At 40.7% G+C, this 14938-nt stretch overlaps 1 protein-coding gene across 2 annotated transcripts; it reads right to left on the minus strand.

Annotated features, from left to right (window-relative positions):
* Positions 1-6678: 6678 nt before the first annotated feature.
* On the minus strand, positions 6679-12060 carry LOC148366386 (tubulin beta-4B chain-like). 2 transcript variants are annotated; one of them, XM_088336820.1, is made up of 4 exons: positions 11896-12059; positions 8866-8974; positions 8683-8793; positions 6679-8149 (listed from the first exon to the last, which is right to left on the minus strand). In XM_088336820.1, the coding sequence occupies exons 1-4, from the start codon at positions 11950-11952 to the stop codon at positions 7089-7091; spliced, it is 1338 nt and encodes a 445-aa protein (XP_088192946.1). In that variant the 5' UTR covers positions 11953-12059; the 3' UTR covers positions 6679-7088. The 2 variants fall into 2 exon arrangements, with proteins under 2 accessions (XP_088192946.1, XP_088192945.1); XM_088336819.1 differs by having other exon boundaries at positions 8683-8974; positions 11896-12060.
* Between the last annotated feature and the right edge of the window lie 2878 nt (positions 12061-14938).

Consider the following 14938-nt stretch of genomic DNA (forward strand, 5'->3'; position numbering starts at 1 on the left):
ATTTGTCAATGATGGGTACCATCCGGTATACACCGATTATCACGAAACGGCAAATCAATCAAGTCAAACGAGTTCGCCGCGGTAGCCTCTATCTCGGTATCGTTTTTTTTCGTTGCGAACGAAGCGAGCGGTTTGATGCTACTGTGCCCATGCGTCTGCCGCCTGGGGATTTCCCATCATGCATCCATGTGGTAGTTGTGTAGTGAAATGAAGTCCGTCTCTTTTTAGAGAACCGGCTTTTTCGGCTCAACTCATTAAAGAGAGCCGGCTCTCAAACGGCTCACTTGCTTTGATGCGTTATATTACGAATGATTATGTTAGTCAAGTCAAGTCATCTTTATTTCTATAGCCCTAAATCACGAAGAGTCTCAAAGGGCTTCACAGATTATTACACTATATTACACAGACTATTTTTCAGACGACGAGAAGAGTAGGTTATTCATATGCTATGGAGTAGAAGTGAGTTTTAAGTTTAGATTTAAACATTTCCACTGAGGTTGAAGATCGGATCTCAGGGGGAAGAGCATTCCACAGCACCGGTGCCCGGATGGAGAACGCTCTCGAACCTGCAGAACACTTCTTTGCTCTAGGGATCACCAGAAGACCGGCACTCTCAGATCGTAGGCTTCGGACCGGGACATAGGGGGAAATCAGATCTGAAAGATAAGAGGGAGCAAGTCCATGTATGATTTTGTATAATACTAAGAGAACCTTGAAATCACATCTAAGGCTAACTGGGAGCCAATGCAGGTTAGCCAAAATCGGTGTGATGTGATCGGACTTTTTTGTCCTAGTTAAAAGCCTCGCTGCGGCATTTTGTACCAGCTGAAGAGACTTGATTCTAGACTTCGGGAGACCAGAGAGTAGTGCATTACAGTAATCGAGACGGGAGGTAACAAACGCATGACTTATAATTTCCGCATCCGACTGAGACAGTATTGAACGGATTTTAGCAATGTTACGAAGATGGAAGAAAGCGGTTCTAGTAATTTTCTTTACATGCGTTTCAAAGGATAGATCAGGGTCAAATATGACACCTAAATTTTTAACTGAGTCACTCTGTGTGATGGTACTTGCCCATGTTTTGAAAAGGAGGTGAGAGAGATTGCTATTCATGTGCACATGACACTCAATACTTTGGTCTTTAAGGGGTCTATATTTACCAAGACTGGGAGACCAGGTGATTCTGTCTCACAACACTCACTACTTGTTATCTTCGCCTACTCTATTGGGTGCAATGGTCACCACTCACACAGCAGGGCGAGTTTGAAAGATTTTCACGTAGGCGGTTCAAAGAATGATCTGTTTCTGAACAAAAACAGAGTTTGGCGATTAATGAAACGATGTGCCAGTCAGAGGCAGTGTTCCCTCTGAGCTGCGCGCATGCGCAATTGCGCACTGCTCGCACATTCTCAGCGCACAAGAAATTCTAGCCAGCGCACAAAAATGAGGGCTCAAAATGACTAATTAGAAAGCGACTTAAGTCAAAGTGACAGTGCATGAAGGTAAAAATACACGGGTTCCCCTGACGTTGTGTCCTAAATGCGGTATTTTGAAGTCGAGTCGCAGTAGAACGAAGTTGAGTAAAGTTAGAGTTTGTCGAGAACCGGCTTCTTCGGCTCGGCTCACTAAAAGGAACCGGCTCTTTCGGGTCCTAAACGGCTCTTTGGGTTGTTTTTGCTTCTTTAATCACAACATATTATGTAAAATGATGCACAAAATGACTTAAAAGAAGGGGGGAATAGAACAAAAAAGAAAAAAAAACCAAAATGAAAAAGTAGTGAAAAGCTGAGAAAAAAGAAACAAAAGAAAGAGAAAAAAGAAGGAAAGTTTAGAAAAAAGCCAGAAAAAAAAGAAAAAGAAATGTAGGAAAAAAAAATAAACAAAACAGAAAAAAGTAACAGCTCGGAAAAAATAAACACAATGAGATTTTTTCTTAAAGGAATTTAAAAAAAAATAGAAAAAAAAACTCAGAAAAAAGAAGAAAAAGTTTGTGTTGCATTCAAAAAATTTCCAATTATATCAAGTGAATCTTGTTGCCAACATTGTACTTCCACTAAAAAATGTGATTACGTACAGTTCTGTATCTTACAACCGACTAAATAAGCTCCCAAAAATGTTAATATTATAATGCAACAAAATATATCAGGAAATAAAAAGAAATGGAAATCTTGTGAAAGAATTGTAAGAACAAACGACGTTTGTAGGCCGTACAACATTTGCAATAGTACATGAGTCAATTCATTCGAAAGAGAAAAATAATTTTGCATTGCCGGAAACTCAGCAAAATGTAACTTGATGTCAAGTTTTGGACATGTTTGATAATTAATTATCTTGCCACACTTGGGATTATGGTTACTCACTGTTGTTTCAAGCGTTGCTCACCAACTTTGTGTGAACGTCCAGACCCGTGGAAAATTAGAGGGAACATTGGTCAGAGGTACCAGAGGCCAGACCGGGCCTGTGGAGTCATGACCCACTGGTAAAAGAAACCTTCCCGATGAACACGACTACATCGACTATGTAATCATGAGAATGGTGAAAGGAAGAATGGGTCCCACCTCCTTGCACACTTTCCCCATCTTCTTCAAGCGTCGTCTTCCAGGACGTGACAGAGAATACAGCCTGCCAAACACTCATGAGGATCAGGGATGAGAACTTCTTCCCCAGTGAGCCGGCGCCAAGATCTGGCATAAATTGCAGTATTGTCGGTCTATATCCTCGCTCGCCAGATGGCCTTGCATTGCCACGGTAATGGCATAGCGGCGGTTATGCCAAATCTGAAGGAGTGTGTGGGTGCTTATGTGGAGAGGGTCATCTGCACTGATATCAGAGAAATGGATATGTATATATGCAATCTGAGCCTTGCTCATTGAGCATAATCACATGAAGTAGTCGTATCTTGAGGTTTAGTATTTACACTTTCACAGTATTTATTTTTACATTTTACGAGTACAACACAAAGACGATTTTAAGCTAAACAAGTCATGTTTATTTGTATAGCCCTTAATCACAAAGGGTCTCAAAGGGCTGCACAGACCACAGATTATTGCAAACCACAGACCAGTAAACCAAGGCGTGCGTTTTTAGGTTCTGATTTAAGGCGTAGGGGCGCTACGGAGTCCAGGACACTAGCCAGGGTAGCATTAAACTCATTAATGAGTGAGTCAATAGAGCCTTTATATAAAGGAAACGACGCAACTACTCCTGAAAGAAGATCAGAGAGCTCAGAAACTATGCCAGTGCAAATATTGCGGCCGCTAAATCCTTTTGTTTAATTAATACAACAAAAAAAAGATTAAATTTACCCACAAGGCTTCAATTTACCCTTTCTGGAACACATACCAGGCTATTCTGATCTTAAGGCAGTTGCACGGTAGACAATTTGGCAAGTTGAGGGACAATATGGTGACGCAAAGTGCAGACTTGCATTGTATTGCGACATCTAGTGGTTTAAAAATGCTTCATTATCGAATTAATAATATCATATACTTATATATGTAAAGTATTTACAATTCATTTCAGGGAGAAGTATTGAGACTGGGTGAAAACATTTGTTGGCCCTGGAGAGGGATGGGCACCACCAGGCTGTACTTGCCCATGACACACCACAGGAATGGTGCCCCTAACACCCTAGTGGTCAAGGCATATTCCCACCCACCACTGCAAAAAAAAAAAAAAAATATATATATATATCGCGATTCAATCATCTCATTTATAAATGGACCAACAAATGATTGTTCTAATTATATAATAATGTCTTATAATGAGGGCAGCACGGCAGCGCAGTGGTTAGCGCATGTGCGGCACAGTTCTGAGGTCATGGGATCGAACCTCCAGTGTGGAGTTTGCATGTTCTTCCCGTGCTTGCGTGAGTTTCCTCCGGGCACTCCGGTTTCCTCCCACATTCCAAAAACATGCATGTTAGGTTAATTGGCCGGTCCAAATTGTCCTTAGTTGTGAATGAGCGAGGGAATGAATCCCTGTGTGCCCTGGGACTGGCTGGCAACCAGTTCAGGGTGTCCCCTGCCCACTGCCCGAAGATAGCTGGGATGGGCTCCAGCACCCCCGCGACCCTATTGAGGATAAGCGGTGAAGATAATGGATGGATGGTGTTATAATGATTGGTAGAACCCTCCAAGGGTTTTTGGGGACGGGTCTCTTTTAAGGGTTTTTAACCTGTCATCCCTTTTTACTTTTCAGGTTATTCGTTCATTTTGTGATGAGATATTTGTTGAAATATGATAGAAAATAAAAAATAAATGAAAAAAATACAAAATGGGTCTAGAAATTTGTAATTATATTATTTTCAAGGGGGTGAGATGTTTTACCGCTATTATCCCACTACGGATGCCAGAATGATAATTTTACAAACCTATCTTGTCCAGGTTGTGTTGTGAAAGGATAGTGGGATGTTTGGAGGCGTTCTAAGGGATGGGCAGGGCACCTGTATGATGCGGCAGGGGTAAACCAGTGAAAGCTGTCGGGCCCTGCTGTTGAACAGAAGAGTGTGTTGTGTCACCCTGACTTGAGTGACATGGCCCCCTCTCCTCTCTCGAGGGATATGCCCAGGTTAGATAGAATAAATCTAGTCCCGGTGTCCTTGTACAGTATAACTAGTTAAACAGTAACTTACCTCACACAGTTGGGTCCTACATTTGATCCACCGCTTTGTTTCCTGTGCTAGCAACTGTTAGCCAATGCTAGCTCACAGCTAGCCAGTTTTCGTTTTTTTTTTTTTAATTTTTTAACCGATTAAGGTAAGTAAGGTTAGCCGAGTCTTTTTGTATCACTTATCTTCAACAGCTGGTCAATGAAGTTTGCTTTTGAAAGCTTTTACTGGCCTTTTAAGTTAATGTCCGATGTCACAAATCGCTGATATACTTCATGCCACATGTCATTGGAAAGCTTAAACTCTTGGGATTCAAGATATGGTGACCATTGAAAAAAGTATATATATGTACTACAGAAACATCACAGTCTAAAACAAGATACCCAAAAACTATAAAGCCAGTATGACTCACCCCAAAGTGCTGGCAAATTCTACTTGTGAGACGTTTCCCCGCAAATACGGTGTGGTTACATTCACGAGAGTCCAATGAATCCAACCATGTAAAATATTAACTCCAAAAAACACGTTAACGCTGACAAATAAAGAGGGATGGGTGCCACCAGGCTGTACTTGCCCAAGACACACAACAGGAAATTGTGCCCTAATGACCCTAGTGATTAAGGGATCCAGGCAACCAACCAACCATTGACATCATAGCCAAAAACGAATCCAACCCGGGACCCACATGGAATGACTTCTGGAGAGAGAAGTCAAACATTTACAACTCTTTCACAATATATGAAAAGTGGCCTAAGTAAAATACCCAAATGCAACGTTTTTAGTGCTGTGAATTGGTCCTCCCCAAAAGGCCTCTTTTAGAAACGCCTAGACCTACATTTAGAAAAATGTATAAATAACAGTTTTGGTTTTTCAGATTGTGATCAACTTTGACAAGGTACCAGGCAAGGCTTCAAGCTATTGTCTCACCTGTTTTCCAGCCTAAACACCCAAGCTTCACTCATTTGCAAGCCTTTGATTGGATAAAAAAAATCCAGGTGAAAAAAATAAAACCTCTTTCTGTGTGTTCCAAATTAGATAAATCAATGTACGTAGCATTTACAGTGATTATTTTAATTTCACACAAAACTCTACTTCTTAAAACGTTGAGGTTTTTGAGTTTTTCCTTGCCCTCGTGTAGGTTTTAGATCAGGGGATGGTGTAATAATAGTCTGCTGTTTGCAATAATCTGTGTTCTGTGCACCCCTTTGACTCCTTGTGATTTAGGGCGATACAAATGAACCTGACTTGACTGAAGTTTTTGAGTTTTCCCTTGCCCTCATGTAGGTTTCAGATCAGGGGATGGTGTAATAATAGTCTGTAGTTTGCAATTAACCTGTGTTCTGTGCAGCCCTTTGAGTCTCCTTGTGTTAAAGGGCTATACAAACAAACATGAGTAGAAGAAAATCGTTCATATTCTTAAAACAGTTCAAGAATAGCATTCAATTTACTGTGGATACGTCTTGGATTGGATTTTAGGTGAATGTTAAAGGGACGGAAATAGGTTAAATAGCTTCTCCGGCAAGCTACAGTTAACCATGACCTACTCCAGTTCTGACCAACTTCATCTAGATGCTCTTCTAAATGGCTCTGGGTTAATCCAGCTCACTATGAAAATCGTATGTGCTCACAATATAAAAGTAGAATTAAAAAATAATTGAAATATTTAGCTAACAACAAATTTAGAGATCATGACAACCAGATTTAGTTTCGTACCCAACTGCCAGAAACTTCCCCTCATGAATATATTTTAAATGTTCTTGTTCAGTAATATATGAAAACAAATCCTAAAACGTGTAAAGAATATCTTGCAGGATATTTTCCTTTCAAAAATTACTTGCCTATTGGAAAAGTATTAATAATAATAATCTAGCGTCTACTATATTGGATATCTTTAATGTAGGTAGGTTTTGTTTTACTACTTTTTTGCAGTAGTTTTTTTAATTTTATTCTTCAGAAATTGAGCGTACTGACCCTGCTGACTTGAGCCTCAAGCGTTCTTATTCACTTCATGTGGAAGTTTTTGCCAACATTGCCCCCTCGTGGACACAGGAAAGAATAGATTCAGCTATGTTTTGAAAAAGACATTTATTGCAGTTCAGTACGGCAGCGTATTTTCTAAACATCTACTACTACTCTACAGTCCATACTGCTATATTTTGATACAATAAATTCACTTGACACAATTAAAGCCTTGACCTCATATCTCTTAATTGAAAAACAACCCTTGGACAATTCAAATTGTAGCGACACTACATACATTTAGAAAAGAGCACGATTTGAATATTAAAAGCATCCCACTTCAAAGAACGACGGTCAGAAAAGCTATGAGAGGCACACATCTCCAAAATCACTTGAACATGACCCCCAAAATTATTGTAACGACGGGGTAAAAATATTTTCTCTCCTTGACAAAAAAACCTTTGGTATGACAATTGCAAACACTTGGAACACGCTTTAAACTGATTGGGAAAAATAGTCAAGCCATATCTTCGTCTTCATCCTCACCGAATTCACCCTCCTCCTCAGCAGTCGCATCCTGGTACTGCTGGTACTCAGAAACCAGATCATTCATGTTGCTCTCTGCTTCTGTGAATTCCATCTCATCCATGCCTTCACCCGTGTACCAGTGGAGGAAAGCCTTCCGCCTGAACATGGCTGTAAACTGCTCAGAGATGCGCTTGAAGAGCTCCTGGATGGCCGTGCTGTTGCCGATGAAGGTGGCGGCCATTTTGAGGCCACGAGGAGGAATGTCACACACTGCCGTCTTGATGTTGTTGGGGATCCATTCCACAAAGTAGCTGCTGTTCTTGTTCTGTACGTTGAGCATCTGCTCATCCACCTCCTTCATGGACATGCGGCCACGGAAGATGACAGCCGCGGTCAGGTAGCGACCTTGGCGAGGGTCGCAGGCGGCCATCATGTTTTTGGCATCGAACATCTGCTGGGTGAGCTCGGGAACCGTGAGGGCCCGGTACTGCTGGCTGCCTCTGCTTGTGAGGGGAGCAAAACCAGGCATGAAGAAGTGCAGACGTGGGAACGGCACCATGTTGACAGCCAGTTTGCGGAGGTCAGCGTTGAGCTGCCCGGGGAACCTGAGGCAGGTGGTAACGCCGCTCATGGTGGCGGACACCAGATGGTTGAGGTCTCCATAGGAAGGCGTGGTGAGCTTGAGGGTGCGGAAGCAGATATCATACAGAGCCTCATTGTCAATGCAGTAGGTCTCATCTGTGTTCTCCACCAGCTGGTGGACTGACAGCGTAGCGTTGTAGGGCTCAACCACTGTGTCTGATACTTTTGGAGAAGGCACCACGCTGAAGGTGTTCATGATGCGGTCTGGGTACTCTTCACGGATTTTGCTGATGAGCAGTGTGCCCATACCGGACCCGGTGCCACCACCCAGGGAGTGTGTGAGCTGGAAACCCTGGAGGCAGTCGCAACTCTCGGCCTCTTTCCTCACTACATCCAAGACGGAGTCCACTAGCTCAGCACCTTCTGTGTAATGACCCTTTGCCCAGTTGTTGCCTGCACCACTTTGGCCTTAAGGGGGAAATGAGGGAGGTATGAACTTTACAATATGAACTTTACTGCAGTAATTGAGATACATATTTAGCAATTACTGTATTTTCCAGACTACAAGGCATACCTTGAAACCCCAAATGGGCCAGAAATTTAAAACCGCGCCTTATATTCCGGTGCGCCTACTATACCATAAAATACGGGGGATACAATTGGAAATGCATGGTTACAATTAAACTATTATTTTAATATATATCTATTCTTTTTTTATGCATCCTTAGCTCTTATCATAGTTTCAATTCCATGCGCGTTATATAAGTGCGCCTTAAACCTAGAAAAACCTGGTGTGCCTTATAATAATAATAATAATTTCCTTTGTATTGTCATTCTTTGTAACAATGTACACAGAACGAAATGTCGATACACCTGACCCGTTGTAGCGAGCCGATGCAGCCGCAGCCAACAGAGGGCGCCGCCATTTTACCAATGTTATAAGTCTTAGGTATGACTTATACAGTAGTGCGGAAAATAAGGTAATAATTGGAGAATCTTACCAAACACAAAGTTGTCTGGTCTGAAGATCTGACCAAAAGGTCCAGATCTCACCGAGTCCATCGTACCTGGCTCCAGGTCAACCAGGACAGCACGGGGGACATACTTTCCACCTAAGAGAAGTCGCGTTGACGTTTTTGGATAGTAAGAAGATACACTAAATAAAACAAACATTGCTATCCTACCTGAGGCTTCGTTGTAGTAGACGTTGACTCGATCCAATTGCAGGTCACTGTCACCGTGGTACGTGCCAGTTGGGGCGATGCCATGTTCATCACTGATTACCTCCCAGAACTAAAACCACATCAGGAATAGAATAGAACGGTCTTTATTGACATTGATACCAACATAGTGAACATTGTTTGCAAGAAGTTCAGACATGGCACTCCAGGATTAACAGTATAAACATGTAATAGGAACTGCAGAGTCAAGTCTCAAAGGGCTGCACAGACCACAATAACAACATCCCAAAATCTGAAACCTACATGAAGGCAAGGAAAAACTCAAAAATGCCAGAAAGAGGAAAATTAATAAATCTTGAAAATGAGATAAACTATTGTTACAATGCACTATTCTTCTTCATTTCATTGTTATTACAACTTATTACAACTAAGGTGCCGGTGTTACCGTGTACTACTGTTATTTCTGATCATTATTTAGTTACATTTGAGGTGCAGGCTAAATGTTGTATTAAAAAACTGAAGGATTTAGCGGACGCAATGTAAGCACTGGCATAGTTTCTAAGCTATCTGATCTTCTTTCAGGAGTAGCTGCGTTTTCTTTTTATAAAAGCTCTATTGACTCACTCATGAATGAGTTTAATGCTACCCTGGCTAGTGTCCTGGATTCAGTAGTGCCCCTACGGCTTAAATCAAAACCTAAAAGACGTACGCCTTGGTTTACTGATGAAACTAGATCGCTTAAACAAGACTGCAGGAAATCTGAAAGAAAATGGCGCGCTACCAAGCTTGAGGATTTCCGTCAAACCTGGTGTGACAACTTGTTAAAGCAGCCCTTGCCTCTGGAAAGTCAGCCTATTTTCTGAAGGTGATTGCGGCACAAAAGAATAACCCTAAAATCCTTTTTGACACTGTAGCATCGCTAATGAGGCAACAGATTATCCCAGATAGTTCTACCCATTCAGCCCATGACTTTATGGTCTTCTTTGATAAGGAGATTCAACGCATACGGGAAGAAATTTCTGAAGACAATGTTAATAAATCACTTATTAAAGGTATGAAATCTATGTGGCTGTCCAGGGATTTTTTCCTGATTTAATGATCTGTCACTCGATAATCTTGAACAGGTGGTGAATAGGGCCAAACCGACGACTTGCCTGTTTGACCCGCTTCCAGGTTCGCTGATTAAAGGTCTTTTGGGGGTCCTTGGACCTTCAGTTCTAAATATTATAAACATATCACTCTCCTCAGGTGTAGTTCCAGCGGCTTTCAAGTCTGCTGTTATTTAACCTACACTGAAATGACCCAACCTTGATCCAGAAAGCTTATGTAATTGACTCGACTTAGGCCAGTTCCTTAGCGTATGTTGGAATTATTTTTATTTTTTGCCTATTTATCCTGAAAGTCTTTCGTCTTTTATCTCTTTTCTCTTTACAGTATATTACACGTTTTACCCTGGAGTGCGCCATTTCTAATTTTGTTGCATCCAATGTCATTGAATCGCGTTCATTGGCTTGCAATATTATTAAAACTTGCCTCTGATTGGTCGGCGCTTTTAAAACTCGAACAGTAACAATTGTGGTTGGCCAAAACTTCATCACTCACTACAAAACCTTGAAAAAAAACGCAGTGCTTTGCGGTTTCACAATCGCACTACGTTCTTCTGACTTGAAATTGCTGCCCCCCTAACGCCCCAAGTTCTTTCAAACGCCCCCAGGGGGCGTTACCGCCCACTTTGGGAACCACTGACGTAAGTGCAGCCCATGCAAATTATGGATTCATTTGTTACTGATTTATTTATTTTCACATTAGTCTTGATATTCTTTTTTTCATTTTAAGAGCATCGCTATAAATATATGTCTTAAAACAGTGTATTAATTTTTAAATCTGAAGTTTTCATGTGGAAAACCCAATTCGGCCTAACTTCACTCAGATCCTATAGTTCCGGCGGGCCTCAAGTCATTGGAGTTCGAGACCCAAGAAAGTTGAAAAATGAAGGTCAATGAGCACAAAACACTATTAAAAATGTAACGTAGATCAAATTATTATCCTCAAATAAGTTGTGGGGGGTTTCAATACAGTTCTTTTTTAACAGAGCATTAAGAAATAAAAATAAGCTATAGAGATGGTCAATCATGGACAATTCATTACATCCACTCCAGTATCATCTCCAAACAGAAGAGCAGCTTCAGCGACAGACTGCTGTCACAGTCTTGTTCCACGGACAGACTGAGGAGATCGTTTCTTGTTCATGCCATGAGGCTCTTTAACTCCACCTGGAGGAGTAAAAACCCACATTAAACCCCACCCCCTTTACCCTTATGTTTATAACTGTGTGTATTTTCCGTAGCACTATTTAAATACTCTATATCGAAACGTTATATTAGATATTTTTGTGTTCTATATCTTTATTTTATTATGGTATTTTTCAACACAAGGATACTGCTACGGGGATGAATAAAGTATCTATGAGGGTAAAAATATCTTCCACACAGGACCACAGGTTGCCTTTGCATCAAAGTCAAAAATGCATAATGACATTAAAAGAAAGTACACAGCATTACCCGATTTACGCACATAATACATAACATTTTAGAGCAGTTAAAAAGTCTTCATAGACTTTATCAAAGCCTTCAAACAAACCTGCGGACTCCTTCCATGTCATGCGCCATTATGTTTGACGAAGATTGACCTTCCTATTTTATCAATGCAACTATTCCACGTTTTTAAAAATTATTGCTTATATTATAGCCCTTCAAGCAAACACTAAAAAATGAAATAGGATTTTAATCTTTAACATTCAAAAGTCGGCAGCCAATTTCCGTTCCCTTCAAAGTAATAAGAATCGCGAACTATTCATTCTAATAGGTTTAAAAAAGACAGATGTTACTAAATTGAAATTCAAAAGGAAAATAATTTGTAATATCAAAACACGAATTTAGTTATTTTCCACTTTAATAACTTGAAAGTCTGGAAAATTTGAATTGGGTCTCTTAGCATCTTATTGTGAAATAATAAAAACGGGAAGTGACTAACCTTGGCACCAATCTGGTTTCCACACTGACCCGCTTGGAGATGGACGATTTCTCTCATTTTCTTGCAGGAAAAATGAAATAAAAGTTGGGAGTTCTAATAGCGAAAGACAAATGTTGAAGTGCGCTTGTCTCTTAAGTGCGCCTCTGATGAACGCCCCGCCCCTTTTCTCCTTTTTAATCCTACCGCTTACTACGGAAGCGATGAAAGGACATAATTGACAGCCTTTTCTTTTACATTTGAAAGCTATAGCCTCCCAAAATGTGTTATGGCTTACATATGGAATTACAAATTATAATCTAATACATTAATTTGTTATTATAATGAAGTTCAGGAGTTATAATAGAAAACTTGAATTATTTTATATTTCATTTGTGAATTTCCCTGCAGGGATGAATAAAGTATCTATCTATCTATCTATCCACTTACCTACCTACCTACCTACCTACCTATCTACCCACCTACCTACCTACCTATCTATCTATCTATCCACTTACCTACCTACCTACCTACCTACCTACCTACCTACCTACCTACCTACCTACCTACCCACCTATCCATCTATCTATCTATCTATCTATCTTTATTGTTAATGCAAACTCCATTGCAGCCTGGTCATCCAGGAAGGGGGGTTACTTCTTTTGTGGTCCCTTCCCAAGGTTTCTTCATCTTCCTCATGTTGAGGTTTTGAGTTTTACCTTTCCCTCATGTATGTTTTAGATCTGGGGGTGGTGGAATAATAGTCAGTCTGTGCAGCCCTTTGAGACTCTTTGTGATTAAGGGTGTCACAAATAAACATGGCTTGTCTTGACTTGAGGTTTTTTCCTTGCCCTCATGAAGGTTTTAGATCAGGGGATGATGTAATAATAGTCTTTGGTTTGCAATAGTCTGTGATCTGTTCAGCCCTTTGAGACTCATTGTGATTAAAGTTGTCACAAATATACATTCTTGACTTGAAACAATTCTAAATATGCAACACGATGTGAATAACAGCAATTTTTTAAGGGACATTCTGGGTTACTCTTACTAGTACAACTTCATCTGTTAAAAGAAAAAAAAGTAATTTGAAAGATAAACAAATATCTATGAACAGGGTTGGGTAAGGTTACTTTAACTTGATTACTTTCAATTACTTTTGGATTACTCCGATACCAAATATGCTAATAAAAAACAAAAGAAACTAAATATGAATAAAATGATGACTCACAACACGTGGTAAGCTTTCTCTCCTGGCTTTGATCTCTTTGATCTCCGGCAAAACGAACATGTCAAGTCAAGTCAAGTCATGTACATAAAATGCGACAGAAACAAAATGAAACAGCTTGCCAACATCATTTTTGCCGTTCCGTGTATTCCGTTACTCCCCAAGCCTGCATTCTTATTCATTTAACATAACACGAGGCTCACCTAGAAGGAGCTGACAAGATTGTCCACCATCTTGCTACTACAGGTGAGCCCCAAAACCAAAATCCTTGTTAATAGGCTGGGCAGAAAAATAGAAATGGAAAATAGTGCGGTTTGGTCACTATGAGTTGCCGTAGTTTATATTCTCCCTTGTACTTTGTAGCGCTACCCAATGCAGTGACTCCTGGTGGTCAAATATTACACAATGTTCCTTCAAAACAGGGGTCTGGATGAGATTGGGCCAAATCTGTTTTTTTTTCAAAATAAAAGTTCAGTTGAAAACATTCCACTGTCCTCGAATATCCTTTTTAAACTCTAAAAAAAACATACAAGAATTATCATAAAAATAAATCAATCAGTAACTTAAGAATCCATACTTTGCTTGGGCTGAGCTTACATTAAACTCTTTTAGAAAGCCAAGGGCCGCAAACAATCATCTTGGGGCTGCAATCGGTCCCTGGTTGGATCTTTTAACCAATAGGGTCATAGGGGCACCATTTCCAGTGGTGTGTCTTGGGCAAGTATAGCCCGGCAGCGCCTATGCCTCCAACATAGATCCTAAATCGCGTGTGAAAAATATTCGGTTCTGAAATTTGGAGTGTCACATTGTACACTGGGCAGCACGGCGGAGCAGTGGTTAGCGCGTGTGCGGCACAGTTCTAAGGTCTTGGGAACCTCCTGTGTGGGTTCAAATCCAGCTACCGGACTTCCTGTGCGGAGTTTGTATGTTCTTCCTGTGCTTGCGTGGGTTTCCTCCGGGCACTCCGGTTTCCTCCCACATTCCAAAGACATGCATTTCAGGTGGATTGGCCGGTCCAAATTGTCCCTAGGTGTGAATGAGCGTGCAAGTTGTCTGCCCTGCGATTGGCTGGCAAACAGTTCAGGGTGTCCCCTGCCCAATGCCCGATGATTGCTGGGATGGGCTCCAGCACCCCCGCGACCCTACTGAGGATAAGCGGTGCAGCTAATGAGATGAGACATTTACACTATGTTGCACTTGTGGCCTTCATATGTCTGTTGAAATACAAACTTTAGGGCAATAATGTTACGTCGTTTTGCTTTTGTGACACATCAAAGGCTCTCTGTTTTGTACATTTTTTATTTTTGTATTCTATATCTGTAGTCAAATTATTTATGTATCTTAATAAATACATAACTAGATGGATACACAATAAAATTACTTAATCCAAAGAAATTAGAAGATTTAAAACAAATTCCATACAATTTGAAACAAGTTCGCTAAATACAAAGATAATTCAATGCGTTTGACCTGAAGCATGTGAATGCCTGCATGGACCAGCTGGCAGTGATAGGAAGCTGCGTCGTGGCCGTCATAGACTTTCTGGACTATTTTACAGGCTGGGGGCGTCGCTGCTGTCATGCACTTTCCGGACAAATTTTCAACATGTTACCTAGTGTTTACTATGTTTGTGTACTGTAATGCTAAATGTAATTCACCCTGGTCATCCTGAAAGGGGGACACCACTTGTGAGGTCCCTTCTCAAGGTTTCTCTTTTTTCTCACTCTGAGGTTTTGAGTTGTTCCTTGCCCGCATGTTGGTTTAAGATCAGGTAATTGTGTCATTGTAATCCTGTGCAGTCATTTGAGACATTTTTGTGATTAAGGGCTATATAAATGCATT

The sequence above is a fragment of the Urocampus carinirostris genome, chromosome 5 (genome assembly GCF_059441175.1).
Source record: "Urocampus carinirostris isolate Australia breed hairy pipefish chromosome 5, RoL_Ucar_1.0, whole genome shotgun sequence".
Classification (NCBI taxonomy): domain Eukaryota; kingdom Metazoa; phylum Chordata; class Actinopteri; order Syngnathiformes; family Syngnathidae; genus Urocampus; species Urocampus carinirostris.

Coding starts and splice junctions, on each gene's coding strand:
- LOC148366386 (XM_088336819.1), bottom strand. CDS start 11,952: ATGAGAGAAATCGTCCATCTCCAAGCGGGTCAGTGTGGAAACCAGATT. Junction 8,975..11,895: donor GAAACCAGATTGGTGCCAAG/GTTAGTCACTTC, acceptor ATGTGGTTTTAG/TTCTGGGAGGTAATCAGTGA. Junction 8,150..8,682: donor ACCAGACAACTTTGTGTTTG/GTAAGATTCTCC, acceptor TTCCCCCTTAAG/GCCAAAGTGGTGCAGGCAAC.